Source organism: Oenanthe melanoleuca, chromosome 18, assembly GCF_029582105.1.
Source record: "Oenanthe melanoleuca isolate GR-GAL-2019-014 chromosome 18, OMel1.0, whole genome shotgun sequence".
NCBI classification, from domain to species: Eukaryota; Metazoa; Chordata; class Aves; order Passeriformes; family Muscicapidae; genus Oenanthe; species Oenanthe melanoleuca.
In genome coordinates this window covers 10,138,068-10,158,198 of record NC_079351.1, presented here as the reverse complement: position 1 = coordinate 10,158,198, position 20,131 = coordinate 10,138,068, and the positions used below count along the sequence as shown (strand labels likewise).

At 49.9% G+C, this 20,131-nt stretch overlaps 1 protein-coding gene across 1 annotated transcript in view; it reads right to left on the bottom strand.

The window, feature by feature from the left end:
- Positions 1–20,131, bottom strand: part of DNAH9 (dynein axonemal heavy chain 9) — a 163,537-nt gene that overhangs the window by 94,883 nt on the left and 48,523 nt on the right. Inside the window, exons 34-41 of the mRNA XM_056506187.1 lie at positions 19,123–19,296; positions 16,934–17,141; positions 10,608–10,773; positions 9,777–9,879; positions 8,651–8,890; positions 5,681–5,842; positions 5,236–5,432; positions 1,159–1,321 (exon numbers count right to left, since the gene is read on the bottom strand). Coding sequence (XP_056362162.1) covers positions 1,159–1,321; positions 5,236–5,432; positions 5,681–5,842; positions 8,651–8,890; positions 9,777–9,879; positions 10,608–10,773; positions 16,934–17,141; positions 19,123–19,296 — 1,413 coding nt within the window. The remainder of the gene's footprint in view (positions 1–1,158; positions 1,322–5,235; positions 5,433–5,680; positions 5,843–8,650; positions 8,891–9,776; positions 9,880–10,607; positions 10,774–16,933; positions 17,142–19,122; positions 19,297–20,131) is intronic.

Genomic DNA, 20,131 nt, shown 5'->3' with positions numbered 1-20,131 from the left:
AACTTCCCAAGTGAAAAAATCATAATAATTAAATCAGTTAGCACAATGATCTATTCTGGTAACAGAACCATTCCTACTTGTAAAAACAAGAAATCTGCCCCATGAGAATCAGTGAAGAAAACATATAAACAATCTAGAAACAGATTATATGGACATGTAAAGTGTCATTTTCTAACCAAGGAATTGAGTGGCAAGAAAGTTATGAACCAATTAGTTATACACAAGATCTTGAAAATTGTATAAAAATGGGCTGTAACATTAAAGATTGGCTTTTCTGGAAGAAGAAACTGAGTCCCATATGTTTGTATTGTGAGAGGAAACCAGGAGGGCTTGCCCTACATGCTGCAAAGCAGGGACCAGACATAGAAATGGGATCATTCAGAATCTTCCCAGTTGCTGAGAGCATCAGCACAGCTGAGGGATGACTGGGACGTTCTCAGGGCTGGGCTGGGACATTCTCAGGCCTGGCCAGCTCAGAGCACTGCCAGGAACCCCCAGGTCTGGCTGCAGCCCTGTGTAGACACACTCCAGCAAGGCATCTGCTCCTCTCCACAGCACCATGTTGTGTCTGGGGTGTTTCAGGATCTCAGGATGACAAAATAATTTTGGTTAGAAGAGCCCTCTAAGGACATCACATCCAGCTGTTCCCCCAGTGGCCAAGGCTACCAATAACCCATGTCCCCAGGTGCCACATCCACATGGCTTTTAAATCACTCCAGGGGTGGCCACTTCACCACCTCCCTGAGCAGCTGTGCCAGGTTGGACAGCCCTTCCAGTGAAGAAATATTCCCCAATATCCAGCCTAGGGCTGTTCCCTCTCCTCCTGTCCCTGTTCCTGGAGCACAGCCCGACCCCCCCGGCTGTCCCCTCCTGGCAGGGAGTTGTGCAGAGCCACAAGTTCCCCTGAGCCTCCTTTTCTCCAGGCTGAGCCCCTTCCCAGCTCCCTCAGCTGCTCCAGACCCTTCCCAGCTCTGTTCCCTGCCCTGGCCCTGCTGCCACTCAGAGCTGGCACAGCCCAGCTGCCCTTGGCCTGTTGCCCACCTGGGCACACCTGGGCTCAGAGCCATCCTCCTCCATCCTGTTTCTCAACACACAACTTTTCAGGACAAATTCTTCTGTTTATTTCCTTCCCCCCCCCCCAGCCCTCCAGGTCCCCACCTTGAGGTCAGGGAGGCCGTAGCCTTTCCTCAGGGTGATCTGGAAGATCTCGAGGTTGCTGAGGAAGGCAGCCAGGCGGGTCAGGCTCTGCTTGCCGCTGCCCCCCACGCCCACCAGCAGCGCGTGGCCCCGCGGCGCCTGCAGGATGCGGCTGATGCGGCAGCTGGGTTGGAGCACACAGACTCTCATTAATATCAGCATTCTCCTCTTCCTCTGCACACTTGTCTTGGGTTGCAATCCAGGATGTGCCCAGCAATGTGAATTCTGTCCCATCTGCTGCAGCCGGGTGGGGCAGTGCCCCTGATCTCCTGGCACACATTATCTGCTCATGGGCCAGCTTTAAACCAGCTGGGCAATCATCTTTATCTTCCCACAGCCCATCCTCCCTCCAGGAGATATCTCCTGTTCATGGCCAGTGAGTCCCAGTGCATGACTGATAAAATTCCATCATCCCATGGGAGATGCTCCAGCCAGGGCAGGAGCCAAGCCTTTCCTACCCAGATAAAAACTGAGATTTGGACACCAAGGGACCTTCTTTCCACTGGATCCAGAGGAAAGCCAGACCTTTCCACATCATCCCTGGAGCTTCAGAGGAAACTGCACCTTCTCCAGGAGCACTGCTGCAGCTGAACCACATCTGCCCCTGCAGGAGGATGCAGCCACCATTGAATGGGACTGTGCCAACACCCTGACTGACTGACGGGTGTCAGCTTGGATTCTGACTCTGGCAGGGCTGGGATTGTTCTGTGTAATACTGCATTTCTATTTGAATTTTCCTAGTAAAGAACTGTTATTCCTAATTCCCATATATTTGCCTGAGAGCCCCTTAATTTCAAAATTATAATAATTTGGAGAGAGGGGTTTTACACTCTCCATTTCAAAAAGAAGCTTCTGCCTTTATTGGCAGACACCTGTCCTTCAAACCAAGATACCACTGCTTTTTATACATATTTTATTCACTAAGAAATTGTGTTCTGAGAGGAATGAGGAGTGTCAGTCTTGGAGATGTGGCAGCAATCAATGCCCATCTCTGCTGAGACCTGTCCAGAGGATGGTGCTATGAAAAAAAACAACAATTTTGGTGGCAATTCAAAATGTGCCCTTTTTTTCCTACCTGCCAAGTCCTGCTGGACAGAACAATGTATAAGTGAAGGCCTGGGTGTCTTTGCAGGGAGTGCAAGGGGAAAATGACTTTACATTGGCATGCAAAAACTGAGAGCAAAGTGCAAGGCTCTGGTCCCCACCCAGGAAGGGGAGGCTCTGGCCCCAGGCTCTGACCTCCCCCTCCCTCTCTTCTCAATCTTCTGGGATTCCTGCACAGGTGAGGAGCCCTGCTGAGCATTGCAGCACATTCACACCTGCAATGGCACAAACCTGCCTGGAAAACAATCTCTGTTCCTTTTATCTACACCACCACTACAGAAGAGTGAGATTTTCTCACTCTCACAATGAACTTGCTGTTATTTCCCAGGTCTGCTCACCTGAGAGTCCTGGGGTGAACTCTGCCTCCTTTCTGTTCTCTTTAAGCAAATACAGACACCCCCACATGTTCCCCACGAGGTGAGGGGGGTCCAGAGGATCCCACCTGTGGAACCCTCACTGTCCTGGGTCTGAAACACAAGCCTCATTCCTTTATTCAGCTCCCTTCACTATTTTCCTAGATTAATCTAATTATTTTTCATTTAAGACTGTGAGAAACATGGCCCTGCTTTATTACAACTCCAGTATTTTATAATTCATGCACAGATTCTAACCAATTTTTTAAAAAATAATTTTATAATTTAACAATTTCCATGAAATTATTTCCATAAAGGCAATATAGCATGGAGGAGAGCTTTAGCACTCCTGCTCTGAATTCCCAAGGCCAGCTCTGCCCATGGTCCCTGCCTTGATGTGCTGCCCAGGGCTCTGTGCTGTGACACAGCCCTGGATGAGGTGACTGACAGGTATCCCCCATGGCCCTACATATATTAAGTCATCAAATGTCTTTTTTCCTTTTTTTTCCCCAATTGAAAATCTTCAGCAAATTCAAGCTGACATTCAGAAGCTGTTTGAGATGGAAAAAGTTGTGTATTTCAGCCAAATGCAATTTCCAAATGCAATTAAATGGGATTCACTGAGCTCCAGTGAAATTGTGCTGGATGCTCAAATTTTGCTTTCCTCATTATTCTCAGTATGAACTGGAGGGGCAGTGCCATGTTTTGCAAATTCCAATTGCAAATCCTGATTTATGTAAAATGCAAGAGGAGCACAGGGTCAATATTGCTGTTAGCATTCTGCAGGCAATGCAAGCAAAAACACTCATGGCACCCATGGATGGAGGAGAGAATGCCCAGACTGTCAGGGGAAATCTGCCCCAGCCCAGTGGTCAACAACACAGGTTGGGGGCACTTGGAACAGACAAATTTTGTGTGTATATATACATATATTTATGTATAAGTAAATGCTACTCCTGTATAAATACAGATATATTTAACAGGCTGCCAGGTCCAGTGAGAACTGAAACCACCCACCCTGGTGTGCAGCAGCTCAGGGGCTTCCTTCCAGCTTAGAGCCCCAAATCTGCCCCTCCTGGGACCAGGTTTCTGTACAAAATCAGTTCAAGCTCTGCTGGCCAGGGTAGCTCCATCTCCTGAAGCCATTTAAGGCCAGCTCTGCATCCCAGCACCCAGAAGTGACTCTCTCTGCTGGGATTCCCCCAGGCTGTGTGTGAGAGCTGGAGGTCTCCCCCAGGGCATGTAAACAGCTTCATATTAATCAGCAGGAGGCTCATTTTTGTATAGTCCCACATGTCCAATTTCCAACTGGAATCCATCTGCACCTCCAGGCATCTCCATGCAGCAGGTTTTCCAAAGGATCAAAGCAGTTTAAATGCCTCCATCCTTTAAAAGCAGTAGCCTGAATGCACATAATCTTACTTTATACAGAGGAATATCCAACTAAGGGCTTGGGTAAATGTGGCTCTAAACCAGCAGTCAGCATTTGGGGAAACCCCAGTAAAACCAGTTCTGTCCTGGCTGGCAAGGGAAGACAAAAAAAGCACCTGAATGTTGTCACATCTGATACATGTTTATGCAGAACTACAAGGGCCAAAGATTTCATGACAGAAACCACCTAAACACCATCAGCATGCAGAGCCTCTGGCTGGAAGCCCCAGAGTTTGGACATTCCCTCCAATCACCAGTTTGAAGCAATGTTTGTGCTGGACAAAACACCTGGGCAGGTGAGGCTTTGGCTCTCCTCCAGCTCCCAGCTGTGATTTGATTCTCACAGAATCATTTTCCATCCTCAGGGCTGGAAGAAGCAAGTCCAACAGTCCACTGTGCTCACCACTAACCCATGTCCTCAGGTGTGCTAGCCCCATGGGTTTTGAACATTTCTGGGGATGGGGACTCCAACCTCCCTGTGCCAGACTGGACAGCCCTTCCAGTGAAGAAATATTCCCTAAAATCCAAACTAAACCTTGCCTAGTGCAACTTGAGGCCATTCCCTCTCCTCCTGTCCCTGTTCCTGTTCCCACAGCCCGACCCCCCCGGCTGTCCCCTCCTGCCAGGGAGTTGTGCAGAGCCACAAGTTCCCCCTGAGCCTCCTTTTCTCCAGGCTGAGCCCCTTCCCAGCTCCCTCAGCTGCTCCAGACCCTTCCCAGCTCTGTTCCCTGCCCTGGACATGCTCCAGCCCCTCCATGTCCTTCCTGCCCTGAGTGTCCCAGAGCTGCCCCAGCACTGGAGGTGCCCCAGCAGTGCCAGCACAGGGGATGGGCACTGCCCAGGCCCTGCTGCCACCCCAGAGCTGGCACAGCCCAGCTGCCCTTGGCCTGTTGCCCACCTGGGCACACCTGGGCTCATGTCCAGTCACTGTCACCAGCACCCCCAGGGCCTTTCCCAAGCAGCTTCCCATCCCCTCTGCCCCAGCCTGGAGCATTCCATGGGGTTGTTGTGCCCCAAGGGCAGGACCTCACACTTGGTCCTGCAGAACCACAAATTATTTTTAATAGGGATCCCACAGATCCATATTCTTACATCCTCCAGGGAACTCCACAAAGCCATCTGCACAGACAAAGGCAGAAAAGCCCCTTACATGTGGCACATAGCATCCTCAAACAGCACCAGGTCCATGGCAGCATTGACTTCATTGTAGCTGTCCAAGGCTTCCACCAGGATCTGGTTCAGCTCCTCCCAGCTTGGAACTGGCCTATAGCCAGGTTCCCCAAGGCCTTTGGCAAAATGACAGTAAATATTCATGTGTTTGGCCTGCTCTAAAGTGTCCTCAATGTCCTGTAAAAGAGAAGAAAAGGGTATAGAACAAATAGAGGAAAACCCACGGCAGCTCTGAGCCCCCTTCCAAGGGAACTGTGGTGCTGCAGCCTTTCTGTGTCCCCACAGCTGCACCTGCATGGAAAAGGGGAAAGAGGCACCGGAGTAAAAGTGTGAGAAAGGAAACCCTCCAGTACTGATTTCCCTTCCAGTAAAGCCATTCTGTTCTGTTGTCATCAGAGCAGACCCCAGCAGCCCTGAGCACTTACACTGCAGCATTTCTTCACCATCTCCCGCTGGATCTTATCAAAAGTGTCACAGTCCGTGTCCTCAGCCATCCTGTCCCGGTACACCCGGCTGGACTCGTGCAGGTAGAGCTTCACCAGGTCCTGGGGCTGCTTCACACACTCAGGGGTAGAGAACAGAAGGCCCTGAGGAGAGCAAAGAGTCAGGAGAGGCTTGGCCCTGAGGGACTGCAGCCAGCACCACCGTGCTGAGCACCCCTTGCAGCAGCCCCACACCAAACACCCAGAACAGCTCCTCTGATAATCCTAAACTCCCAAAGCTGCTCCTCAGCCCAGGAGGGTTTGGGTTGGAAAGGACCTTAAAGCCCATCCAGTGCCACCCTTGCCATGGCAGGGACACCTCCCACTGTCCCAGCTGCTCCAGCCCCAGTGTCCAGCCTGGCCTTGGGCACTGCCAGGGATCCAGGGGCAGCCACAGCTGCTCTGGGCACCTGTGCCAGCCCTGCCCACCCTCACAGCCAGGAATTCCTTCCCAATATCCCATCTCAACCTACTCTCTGTCTGTGGGAAGCCCTTCCCTGTGTCCTGTCCCTCCATCCCTTGTCCCAAGTCCCTCTCCAGCTCTCTCAGAGCCCCTTCAGGCACTGCAAGGCCACAGGGAGGTCACTTCAGAGCAATCCTCAGGCTGAACAACCCAAATTCTCCCAGCCTTTCTTCAGAGCAGAGCTGTCCCATCCCTCTTATCACCCTGGTGCCCCTCTGGATTCCCTCCAGCAGCTCCAGATCCCTCCTGGGAGGTCTCCTGGTGCTGGGACCCCCGAGCTGGAAAAGTGCTCCAGGTGAGGTCTGACCAAGCAGCACAGAGGGGTAAAATCACTTCCCTCCCTCACCCTCTGCCCACAGCCCTGGGAATGGCTGTTTCCCACATTCTTTGGCAGGTTTACACTCATTACACCCATGTGAATCCCCCACCAGCCTCCCCTGGCCAGGCTGGGTCCTGCTTTCAGCAGGTGGGACCCTGCAGAGCCAGGCACCACCCAGACTTGTGCTTCTCCCATCCCAACCCTATGCCATGGGTGCTTTGTCAAGAAGGAAAAAAAATGGTTTAGAAATGTTACTGGCGGCTATTTTTTCTTTAATCAATTAATTCTAATTAGGTGCATTCTGCCTGCAGGAAATATCAGTTGCTGTCTGCTTAGCACAGTATGTTTACCATGAACTCTATTAAAATGCATAAAAGAATTATATTTCAAAGAGGTGTCGCCTATACTAAGCCTATTAACAGCACACAGGGTTTTCAATGGTATGAATTAAACAGACAGCTTTTATTTCTAACATCTAATTATTTAAACATTAAATATTAAATGCAATGAAAGCCATGTAAAGTAGGCCCTCTCAGCTCACTGGTCCATGGCTCAGATTGTTGGGTTTCACATCTGTCATTACAGCTGTCAAATTATTTTGTTTATACCAGGAAAAAAAAAATAAAATTGATGAGAAAAGCTGACAACTCAAAGAGAGGAAGGAGAAACACATCAGATCATAAACTGGTTAAAACAGAATTCACAATCACTCAATCCCTCTAAAGGGACTGAATCTAAAGACCTCCACACCCCAAAAGCAGGAGGGACACATGGCTGTGGGTCACTGCATCTGGGCTGGAGGTGGGGCCAACATTAAAAAGAAACAAACAGAAAAAGAGGATGGAGAATCCCTTGAGAGGAGAATGAGGAGCATTCCCTCTGGCAGAGCTGGGATCTGGCAGGATGTTTTGTTACCCCCCAACCCTGGCACACTCAACAGATCAAATTAAAGGCTCCCACTGCAATGCCTGTGTTCTCTCCCTGCAGCTGGCCAAGCCCAGATTAAGTGGAAGGCAGGGTTTAACATGACCCACATCTCACATCCCAGCTGCTGATGTTCAGCTGAGCACAGTGACAGGCCTGGCTCCTTCCTGGCACAGTGGAGTTATTCACTTGTCCAAGGTCCTGGTCCCAGGTTTCCCTGACTGTCACTCCTTCAGCTCCAGTCTGATGGGCAGGCACAAGGCACTGAACTTCCACACACCCACTTTGTGAAACAGATGTTAACAAGGACAGTGACAAATTACCAGCTGGGGGTTTAGAGCAGGCTAAGGTGCTGACCCTCACTTTGGCTGCTGAGGAATTTATCAAATTTTATTAATCTGAAACTCTGAAAGGCTCTTTGAGCAGTAACACCAGCTGCTCCAAAGCATGAGACTACTGGGGAAAACAGAAAAAATCTCACCAAGGATGGAAGACAACATTTCTGAAGCTGAACAACTTTGCTTTGGCACAGTGGTTGGTAACTCAGCTTCAGTGGTAAAATGAAAGCTGGTTTGGATTGATTGATCAGCTCTATAAATGTGCATGTGCAGTGCTGAGCACCTGGGAGGATGTGCTGGTACAGCCACCAAGCTGTCCTGGCTCTGGCAGAGCAGCTGAACCAGTCCCTGCTGTCCCCTCTCAGGGCCAGCAGCAGCCCACAGAGCACCCACAGCTGTCCCACACAGGAAAAGCTTCCCTGTGAGGTGGGGGGCTGCCAGAGACCCCCACACTCACATGAGTGGGGGGAGCTCACCAAGACAAGCCCAGCTCCATCACACCCACAACAGCCACTGCTGAAGGGCCGAGGTCAGGAGCCCAAAGCTCTCTCCAGTTTGTCCTTTTGCCAGCCAGAGGACACTTCAAACCCCTCAAAATCTACACCTCCTTCTGGAACTGTGCATCCCTCCCCACTGGCCACAGGGGCTGGATGGTAAATCAGCCTTACACTGATCTTCCCCACATCATGGGTGATGGCTCTGGAACTCATTCAAAGCCACTCAGGAGTCAGGGAATGGCCCAAAGTCACTCCTTAGCCCAGGGGACACCCATGCTGTGTCACTACTGAGTGGGACACTGCATGTGGCTCAGCAAGGGCCAGAGGGACCTCAGCTGCCTGTGACATCAGGACAAAAGGAGCTGCACTTACTTGGAAGATATTGGAGAAGTCTCTGAGGTTGAAAACATAGTGGAACTTGATGGCTGTTGGCAGGAAAGTGGCAGCCACCTTCCGATGCAGCCCCAGGGCCAGGGCAATGAGCTGCTGGGCTGATTTTTGCACAGCCTCTGAGAAATTGCCACTGGCCAGGTGCTGCCCTAGGATGGTGCTGTAGATCCTGGACAAGGCTTCCTGATCAGGGTTGGAGAGAGCGAAGACACAGAAGTGACGCTGAGGAACAGAAAGTGAGATATGGAAAGGTCAGAGAGATGGGAAACCACCTCCCAGGCCAGTGCCCTTTCTGTGGCTGGACACAGCACTGAACAATCCCAGCTGGGCTCCCCTTCCCAGGAAAGGCTGGCCCAGGTGATCCTTCAAGGTCCCTTCCAACCTGGGATGCTCTATGATCCCATGACTTGAAGTCCACCAGAAGGATGTCCCCCTTCCAATTTCCCAGCAGAGGACAGCTGGCAGGTGACACCTTCTGCTGGCTGACAAGGGATTTTCAGTGGCATTTCACAAGAGAAGCTCAGTCCACTGAAGAGCTGAAAGGTCCCAAGGTCCCAGGGACCCCTGGTGAAGCCCAGGCTTGTCTCTGGTAGGAGCAGCCCCTGGGAGGTGCCACCTCCCACAAGACCCTTTGCTGATTAGGAACTTGCAGAGGAAGAGAATATAGAATAGTTAAGGTTAGAAAAGACCTCTGAGACCATCAAGTCCAGCCTTTGAACAAATCCCAAACCATTCTGTGGAGCGCCAGATCCACTCATTTTGAACACATCCAGAGTTGGTGACTGTTTCTCATCAGAGTTCCAATGCCTGACAGCCAGAAGACTTTCAAGAACTGTGGTCCAGCAGTAAATATCAGCTAGAAGAAGGAAAATCTGCCTGTCTGAACTAGAATTTTTCCTGAGATTAGGTATCCAGCTGGCTGGGAACTTGTGTCTTCTTCCTCCTACTGAGCAGGAAAACAAGAAGAAACACAAAGAAGGGAGAAAGGCAAGTCTGCTGCCTCTCCATCTCCACACTGCTTCCACTGATTGAACAGCAGAATCTGCCCCAGTTTCTCCTGAGCCTTGAGCCTGAACAATCCACCCAAAGCCACAGAGCAGGGCCTTACCTGGAGCCGGGGGTTGATGGTGAAGCTCCCTGCAGTCGGGTTCATGCAGGACACGAACTGCACATTGCTGATCTCCTTCAGGGACAGCCTGCTCCTGTCGTACCTTGGGGCACAGCAAAAGCCACAGCACTGAGCACAGCCAGGACACACACTCTGCTGTCCCTTGAGTGTGTCTGTGAGCTGCCAGGACCCTTGTGGCTTCAGAGGGTCACCCTCTGCCCTCTGCAGGGGGCTGAGATGCTGCACAGGGCTCAGCACACAGGGCCCTGTTCCCTCCAGGCAGGTCCAAGCTCTGCCCTGTCTCAGCAGCACCTCTGGGGTGTTGCACCCTCGGTGCCTGGGGTGCTGAGGAGGGACAGGGGCACAGCTCTGGTGACCCAGGGGCTCTGCTGCACCCCAGCTCTGCCAGCAGCCCCCCACCATTTCCTGCAGCCTGCCTGCCCACCCCAGGCTGGCCTGGACCAGAGTCACCCTGTGATTCCCCACAGGTTCCCTGCCAGTGCCTGACCCGAGGGCTTTGCTCAGCACTTGTCACCAGCTGATGGAAATGTCAGCTCCAGCATTTCCCCCAGGAACAGGTGGCACATGAGGATTGTTCTTTGTAATACTGCATTTCTATTTTAATTTTCCTAGTAAAGAACTGTTATTCCTAATTCCCATATCTTTGCCTGAGAGCCCCTTCATTTCAAAATTATAATAATTTGGAGGGAGGGGGTTTACATTCTCCATTTCAAAGAGAAGCTCCTGCCTTTATTGGCAGACACCTGTCCTTCACATCAGGACAGGCTGTTCCCAGCACAGACTGACAGGAAGGTGCCAGCCCAGCCGTACCAGTGGCCATAGTCCAGGTGCTGCCTGAGCAGGGTGTGGGGCTGCACGGTGCCGTACGCGTCCACCCGCGGCGCGTTCAGGTCGTCGATGAAGTACACCAGCCTCCTGCTGCCCGGGGGGCCGTAGCTCCTGCCAGCCTTCTTCTCCAGAGGCTTCTCCAGCACACCTGTAGGGGCAGGAGTGACTGGGAATGACTGCCCAGCCCTGGGCTCCAGGGAGCCCCAGCCCTCCCAGCTCTTCCTGTGATGTCTGTGGTTTTTCAGGAAGGAAGGGCTGTTTTTGGGAGGTTGTTCCTTGCTCCCAGGCCAGGGGCCCTGTCTGGGGCTGGCAGGATGCTGGCTGTCCCCAGGATGTGGCTGGGAGCCCTGCAAGGCACCTTGGGCAGATTTTTGGTCTGACTCCTCCCAAATCACAAAGTTTTTGATGCCTCCTTGCAAACAAAGCACAACAAACTGTGTCTGCTACAAGCTAGGTCTGCTGCAGAGCAAACACAAGCTTGTCATGCAAGATAAAATCTTTTGCATCCCTCCTGCATATTTGTTTTCTGAGATTATCCTGATCCCTAGCACTGCACAGTGAGACTCCTCCACTGCCTGTGTCCCCAGGCATGGACAGCAGTGGCTCAGCACTGGCACAGAGACAAGGAGATGCTGGAGCACAAAGCCCAAGTGCTGATTTCGTGAAAGAAAATGCATTTTTTACATCTTTCAGGTAAAGGAAAAGGGTGGTTTTAGAGCCCGGACAACTTTCAAACAATCAAAATAATGTTACATATTGAAATACACCAAAGAGAATCACAGAGTGGTTTGGGTTGGAAGGGACCTTAAAGATCATCTTATTCCAATCCCCTGCCATGGCAGGGACACCTTCCACTGTCCCAGCTGCTCCAAGCTCCAGTGTCCAGCCTGGCCTTGGGCACTGCCAGGGATCCAGGGGCAGCCACAGCTGCTCTGGGCACCCTGTGCCAGGGCCTGCCCACCCTCCCAGGGAATAATTCCTGCCCAATATCCCATCCAGCCCTGTCCTCTGGCACTGGAGAGCCATTCCCTGAGTCCTGTCCCCCCATCCCTTGTCCCAGGTCCCTCCCCAGCTCTCCTGGAACCTCTTTAGGCACTGGAAGGGGCTCTGAGCTCTCCCTGGAGCCTCTGAGTCCAGAGAAGAGCAGTGAAGCTGAGCAAGGAGCAGCTGAGGGAGCTGGGAAGGGGATCAGCCTGGAGAAAAGGAGGCTCAGGGGAACTTGTGGCTCTGCACAACTCCCTGCCAGGAGGGGACAGCCGGGGGGGTCGGGCTGTGCTCCAGGAACAGGGACAGGAGGAGAGGGAACAGCCCCAGGCTGGGCAGGGCAGGCTCAGGGTGGATCAGCAGCAGGAATTTCCCCATGGAAAGGGAGGGCAGGAACTGGAAATGCCCAGGGAGGGTTGGAGTGCCCATCCCTGGAGGTGTCCCAAGGAATTCCTGGATTGGCACTCAGAGCTCTGGGCTGGGGACATGGTAGGGATTTGGCACAGGGTGGACTTGATGGGCTGGGGGATCTTTTCCAACCTCAGGCATTTTGTGAGTCTTCACCAGACTGAAGAGCCCCAAACACCTCCATGTTCCCTGATCCCTCCCCAGCACTACCCACACCTCCAGATAACCCAACAAGACTCAATTCCAGCACTGTGCCATTCCCACCCAGTTTTCAGCAGAATCCTGCATGGGTAAGGGAGAACATGGAGAGAAAACTTCTCATTTGGTAGCTCTGAAAAATTCCCATTTGTTTCAGCAGAAGGCTGAGCTTATGTGTTGCTCTAGACTGCAGCATATTGGGAATATTTACAATGCTGGAGTGATAATTAATGCAAATCACCCCACGCTGCTGCACAAAATGTTTTATAGGCTATTGATCTAAGCAACCTTTACTGCCTCAATGTCTTAGGCTGCAATGCAGGACATGTCCAGGGGTGTGTATTCCATCACCAGATGTTAAAACCAACTGGGGCAGTGTTCTTTATCTTCCCACAGCCCATCCTCCCTCCAGGAGATATCTCCTGTTCATGGCCAATGAGTCCCAGTGCATGACTGATAAAATTCCATCATCCCACTGGGAGATGCTCCAGCCAGGGGAGGAGCCAAGCCTTTCCTACCTAGATAAAAACTGACATTTGGGACACCAAAGCTGCCTTTACTCACTGGATTCCCAAAAGACCAAGCCCATGACCCCCACGGGGCCTTCAGAGGAAACTGCACCTTCTCCAGGAGCACTGCTGCAGCTGAACCACATCTGCCCCTGCAGGAGGATGCAGCCACCATTGAATGGGACTGTGCCAACACCCTGACTGACTGATGGGGTGTCAGGTTGTGTTCTGGCTCTGTCAGTGTCAAGGTTTGTTTGGTTGGTTGTTTTTTGTAATATTTTTTTTATATTACTGCATTTTTATTTTAATTTTTCCTAGTAAAAAACTTTTATTCATATACCCATACCTTTGCCTGAGAGCTCCTTAATTTCAAAATTAGAATAATTTGGAGGGAGGGGGTTTACATTCTCCATTTCAAAAGAGGCTCCTGCCTTTCTTAGCAGACACCTGTCTTTTCAAACCATCCACTCAGAAAGGGGCAAAGCAAACAGCAGCAGCTTTTCTGGGTCCTGGGATGATTTTCCTGCCTGATTTTCCTTCCTGATTTTTTCTTGGAGCCCATCCTCACTCCCAGGTGCTCTCTGGAGATGGAGGCAGAATTTGTTTCACTGACACAGTCTGGGGTTATCACCAGTCCTGAAGCAGCAGCATGGCAAGGAGCAGAGCAGTCCTTTGTAATTAGGGACAACTGGGAGTTTTGATAAAAAATTTTCTGCAAATGCACACTTCAGCCATTCCTTATCAAGGGCAAAAGTTATTAGGGAAAATTTATATTCTGGGTTTTTTCAGACCACAAATCTTTTAAAACCCCATTTGTTTCCTGCTTGGGTTCCTGCAGACAGCCTGGTTACCCACTAAGAATTCAGCTGTTTTCTTGTCACAGACACTTCTGCACAAAGCCATGAACTGTGCTTAGAAAAATGATAGATTTTTCCTCAGTGGAGTCTCTCTCCCCCTTCAATAAAACCACGATATTTGAAATTTCTGGTAGCAAGTCAAATTAAGTGTTTCAAATAAGCATTTAATTTAAATTTAATTAGGCCTTAATTAACATATAAAATCAGCCCTTTTCGAGGTTAAACAAGGATGCAGGAGATTCATCATAGTGAAATGCAATTACTGGGGATGAAGTGACATGTTTGTGGAAGCTGCATTTTAATTCAAAGCCTATTCCACAATAATCCTGAGAGGTCCCTGCTCTGGGCTCCTGGCACAGCCCCATCAGCCCCTCAAACACTCACTGCACACCAGATTTGGCAAGTGTGGCTCCTCTCACCCTGATGGCCAAGGGGGAAAAATACCCAAGCCCAAAAAATCAACTTTTATTGTAATTTTCTCAAGGCAGATCCAGAGTGGGAGGGTGGAGAAGGAGGGCAGGGATGCAGCTGATGGAGGAGCAGAGGTGCAAGAGGGCATGGAGCAGCTCACCAGGAGTCCAGGCTCCACAGAGAGTGGGATTTGCTCACAATACACCAAAAAAAATCCCCAAACTGTGCCCAGGTTTGGGCACACACTGAGTCTGGCTCCATTTAACCCCTATGCACATGAAAATTTGTAAGCTACAGGTCCACAAGGATTGTTTGGATCACAAACCTGTGCTTGCCCTGCAGAGTGCAACTCTGCACCTTAAAAATCTCTGTCCCAACAGGCACCTTGAGTAAGAATTCCTGGCTTTCAGGTTGGCTCTTTCTAAAGTAAATAGAAACTAAAATCACAAACTGCTTTGGATTCAAATTTTTACAAATCTAAAGAGGCACCTGCTGGAGAAGAAAAAAAAGCAGCCAACTGACAAACTCCACAAAAAGGGACAAATTAACTAAAAAATGAGCAGTGGGGAAGGATGCCAAGCAGCATAAATCACACTTCCCTGTGATGAAGACATGATGGGCTCTGCAGAGGAAAGAAGGGGAGGGCTCAGAGCACCAGGGACACCCTGTACCTACCCCACACACCTGGGCAGGTGAGGAACACCAGGGTCCCCCCAGGCAGCTGAGCACACTCAGCTCAGCCCCCTCCCCATCCCAGGGCACTTCCCACTCCAGGAGGAAAAGGAAAAAGGGAGGTGGAAACCATCATGCTGCCCATGGCTGTGAGACTGGCCACAGAGGGAGCTTTTACCCAGTTTTTTCCTGAAGGACAAGTAACCCAAAGAATTTGCTGTGTGCAGAGGCACCAGGTAGCCCAGAACCCCCCCAGGCCTGCCCCAGAGAGCAGATGTGATCCCACAGCATGGCCCCAGGGCACAGCTGGGCCTGTGCTGGCACCTCTGTGGGAGCAGATCAGCCCCAGAGAGCAATTTTGAACTATAAAACCTTCCTGAAAATGCCTGCAGTGTTGGGAGCCTGGCAGAGCAGGGATGAAGCCAGGGACACTCATGTCCCCAGCTGGCACCACTCAGCCACAACAGCCCAAGAGGGAAGGTTTAACCCATTTGGGTTTAACCCCTGATCTCCCTGAGGTTTCCAATGAATTCCACAGATTCATGGAATGGGTTGGGTTGGAAGGAACCTTAAAGATCATCAATTCCAACCCTCTGCCATGGCAGGGCACCTCCCACTGTCCCAGCTGCTCCAGCCCCAGTGTCCAGCCTGGCCTTGGGCACTGCCAGGGATCCAGGGGCAGCCACAGCTGCTCTGGGGAGGTAGGAGGAGATGAGCTCAGTTGGGCAGAGCATGGTGCTAATAATGCCAAGGTTATGGATTTGATCTCCAGATGGGCCACACACTCAAAAAGTGGGCTTGATGATCCTGGTGGGTCCCTTCCAACTCAGAATTTTCTGTGATTGCAGGACATTGAGGTTAAACCCAGGTGCATAAATGAAGCAGTGTGGTTTACAGTGACTCACAGTTGTAATTCAACTCAAACCAGGTTGCTTTGTCACTGGTTAATAAATATATGTAAAGTTATTTTATCTCTTATTGGACACCATTCCAAAATGAGATACCTTTCAAGAATTTGCTGCTTTTTCTTCATCTCTGAAGAGACTACTCAGCAAACTGACTCTACCTCAACCTCAGAGTTAATTTTTCACTGATATTTCAAAATCCTCATCAGCAGTATTCTTATAGACTTCCCTGGGATCAGAAATTCCTTGGAGGTCTGAGCCCCCCAGGTCAGCAAGCTCTGTGCCCCTGGGGAGAGGGTTGGACCTGCTCCATGGGACATGTTGGGCTGTGGCAGGACAGGAGGACAGCCCCAGGAACCAGCCCTGGCTTCCAGCCTGCACTTATCCATCAGCACCAGCCTCACTGCTAATTGGGATGCAATTCCCATCACTGCACCGTGAGGACAGTTTGGATCCTCTCCAAGAAACCCATCTCACTCTTCAATTCCAGCTTGTTAAAGACACACTTCAAATACAAATACAAGCCATGAAAACTGCAGCAGATTGAAGCCTGGGCTTTGGCACAGCCCTGGACCAGAGTGGTGGGGTCAAGAATGCAAATTCTCAGGTTGGGAAACATCATCTCCACAAAACCAGAGCTCTGCTGAGCAGAGTTTCACTGTGGGATTGGGAATGTTTCCACAACACAGGCATTGCACCCACAGGTCTTTCCTTGAGCTTCCCAGTGCACATCCTGCTCCAAACCCCAATGGATACCTCAGGAATGTCACAGAATCACAGAATCCCATAATCACAGAATCACAGAGAATCACAGAATCACAGAGAATCACAGAATCACAGAATCCCACAATCACAGAATCACACAGAATCACAGAATCCCAGAATCACACAGAATCCCAGAATCACAGAGACTCAAAGAGATTCACACAGAATCCCACAATCACAGAATCACACAGAATCACAGAATCCCAAAGAATAACAGAAACACACAGAATCCCAGAATCACAGAGGATCACAGAGATTCACAGAGGATCACAGAGGATCCCACAATCACAGAATCACAGTGAATCACAGAAAAATCCCACAGAATCCCACAGAATCACAGAGAATCCCAGAATCACAGAAAATCCCACAGAATCCCACAGAATCACAGAATTAAGCTGCCTGGAGAAAACTTCTGTGATCATTGAGTCCAACCTGTGACCCAACACCACCTTGCCAACTGAACCATGTCCCTGAGTGCCACATTCAGCTTTTTTCACACAGCTCCAGGGATGGTGACTCCCCCACCTCCCTGGGCAGCCCATTGCAATGCTCAATCACTCTTTCTGCGATTCCTGCTGTCCCCCAGTTGAAGAGCTTACCTTGCAGCATGGCAGAGGTGGTGTAGTAGTTGAAGGGGACCCTCCTGAGCAGGAAGAGGTGTGTGTCCAGCGAGCAGAGCGTGTCCCCCAGCAGCACTGACTTGCCCGTGCCAGCGGCGCCCACGAGCAGCACGGGGCGCCGGCGCTGCAGCAGCCTGGCCACCAGGAACCGCAGGCAGGCGCTCTGAGCCGTGGGCACCAGGCAGCCCTGCGGGCACAGCAGCATCAGTGTCCCCAGCCCTGCCGCCCAACCCTTCATGCCTTCAGCTCTTTTATTTTTCAAATCCTGCACTGCATTAGTGTAGAACTCTGGACTCCAGATAGACTCTCTTCACATTTTGGTGGGACTGAACAATCCTTCTAAGCATGAGGACCAAGGCCTCCATCAAGCCCCAAAAAAGTAGAAACAAAAGAGAATCTGGGGGGAACAAACTGGGGTAAATGACCTCATTACCTGAAGCTGTAATTGGGCAATTAACCCCTGATATGCAAATAGACCAAATTTATTTCTGTCTGAAAAACTCGTGAGAGGAACATCACATTTGTCTTTACAAACAAGCTGTAGATCTGCTGGCAGGTAAAGTTACTACTAAGAGATAAAAGAAACAATGGAATGGATTCCACTGATTGATGAATGGGAAAAGAGATTTGCCTTTACAAACCAACTGTGGTTTGCTGGTAAATGAAATTGGATATTGGAAGATGAAAGAAGTAACGGGGAAAAACTATGAATTGTGTAAGAATTAAAAATTAAAAGGAAGGGTTGTACATTAGAGGGGAATCTCAGGTATCAGGTGTTTGGGAAGTCTGTGCCTCTCAAGTACCTCAACCCATGGGGAAAGAGAGAGGGAAAAGCAGCCAGGAATTGGGATGAAAAGGAGCTGCATCCTCCAAAAAGTGGAGAGATCCCAGAGGAATGTCCCATGGCCTCTCCCTTTATTGGAATAAAGCAAAAAGGACTCCTCTGTCCCTGTTTTGGACATACACCTCTGGTGTTTGTGGATTAATTTTCCACAAAAACTGACACTCGTGACCGTTGTGTAGCCTCTGGGAGGCTCTGACTGCCCAAGGTGTATCTATTGAAGGCCTTTAATAAATCCCCACTTTATTCTCTAACTCTGCCCAGCCTCTGCTCTAGGTGGGCACTCCAAGCCATCAATGCCATGATGATTTCTTGCCTTTCCTTTTTATGTAGCTTTTATGTGTTCCCAGTACTCTTGTAATTCTTTTAAGCCTGGTATCTTAGCACAGTCCTGATATTCTGCTAGGCAAGAAGACCAAACATCCCAAAGGCCTCACAGGTGGAGGCTGGAAAGCCTTCCACTGTCTTGAGAAACCTCTCCAGAGCATATCCTACAAACTAGGATCAAACCCATCTAGGGAGAATGCTGTAAAATAAACAGATGTCACCATTTATTGGAAATCTTTGTTAGATATGCTAATTTGAAAGGACTATAAAATGTGCTATACCAAGGGTGTGCATTTCAACATATTCCACCTTGATAAATTGTTGCATCATGAAGACCTTTATTAAATACTGATGTAAAAACCCTTTTAGATCCCTTAACTGTGTCTGACTCTTAATTCTAGGACCAAGGAAAGGTATCACCACCACCCCACAGCAACCTCCTGGGAGAGCCAGGAACGAGCCAGGTGAGCTCAGCTTCCAGCTGCACTAGGGAAGGATGGTCTGCTGCTGCCAGCCATTAAAATCCATCTTTCCAGCTGAACCCAGCATCTGGATCCCTCACAGAATCACACCTAGCTAAATCAGTGATGATTTTTACACATCATCTGCTCACTGTGGCACTTTAAAAAAACAGAGAAGTGCAACTAGCAACCCCAATTCACTACCTGAAGAACTCTTTTCTTGGCCCAAACATAAACCCATCTCTATTTGCAACCACAGAGAATGACAACAAGTCATGGTGTCTCAGAGGCTTTGTCCCTGCTCTGTCTCATCACTTCTCTCTGGGCACAGCAGCTCCCTGCCCCTGCTGTACATCACTCATGTATGGAAGATGGATGGGGGCTGTGCTGTTATAGTCCAAGCACAGCAAAAAAGATGGGTAATTCAGTTGTATCCCATAAAGAATTCCATCACCTCTCACCAGACTCCACTGAAACACCCACCTTCAGTCACTAGAACACAGAATTCCCCCAGCCCAGCACCTGCCCAGGTCACCTACCTGCAGTGGCACCTCTGGATCAAATTCAAACTGGGGAATAAGTTTAGACCAAGGCTCAAACTTCTTTGTTTCTGGATCAACATAATAGTCAAAGACTGTGCCCTGAGAAGGAAACTTGATTGTCTTGAATTCTGCCACCCACCACTTGCTGAACTCCACTCTGTGGTCCACGAGCTGCAGGACAAAAAGAGGAGAAAATAGGCAAATCTGGAGAAATTCATTAGAGATGGAGAATGGTATTTATCCGAGTCTACCAGAGTGGGATAGTCCTTAAAAATATTCCACAGCATAACAATCTTATCCTTTTTCCTATTATTAAGTCTAATTTTTCATTTTCTTCATTTTTTCTCATCACTCCTATTTATTCCCCTAAATAACTCATCCTCTGTGTTGATCACTCCTAGTGTGTCTGAGATTAGACAGAGGGATCAATTTGAAAAAGAGAAATACGTGCCTGTGACTAAACAGACACTTGATTGATTTTTGGTGCCTGCTTCTTCCAACAGACAAGGACACCACATCCATCTCCATCCGTGGCCATGGATAGTCAGAGCATGCATACCAAATCTCCTCCTCATAAATCACACCACCCTGCAAACACTTAGCTGTTGTTTTCTGGCCTCTTTTCAAGCAGAAGCAGCAGGACTGCAGATCCCAGTTCAGCAAAGAATGTGAGAGGGACTGCTGCCATAGGGCTCAGCAAGCTCCTGCTTCCCTGCTTTCCCCTTCTATCTCTCCATGCAGGAAGATTTTAAAGAATCTGAACTTTTTGTTGGGAGCTGGGGTGTCAGTTTTTGCTTTAGACAAAGCCAGGATTTGCAAAATGTGCTTAGTCCCCTTCCCTGCCTCGGGTCTCCTCTGTGAAACTGGGCCAGCCAGTGTCTGAACCTTTCCCACGCAGAGCACAGGGACTGCAGCCTCAGCCCTGGGGAGAAACAGGGGGGGAAGGAGGGAGAAAGTGCTGCTAAAAAGATGTCTGTGAGAGAGCAGATGCATCACTGAGCCAGTT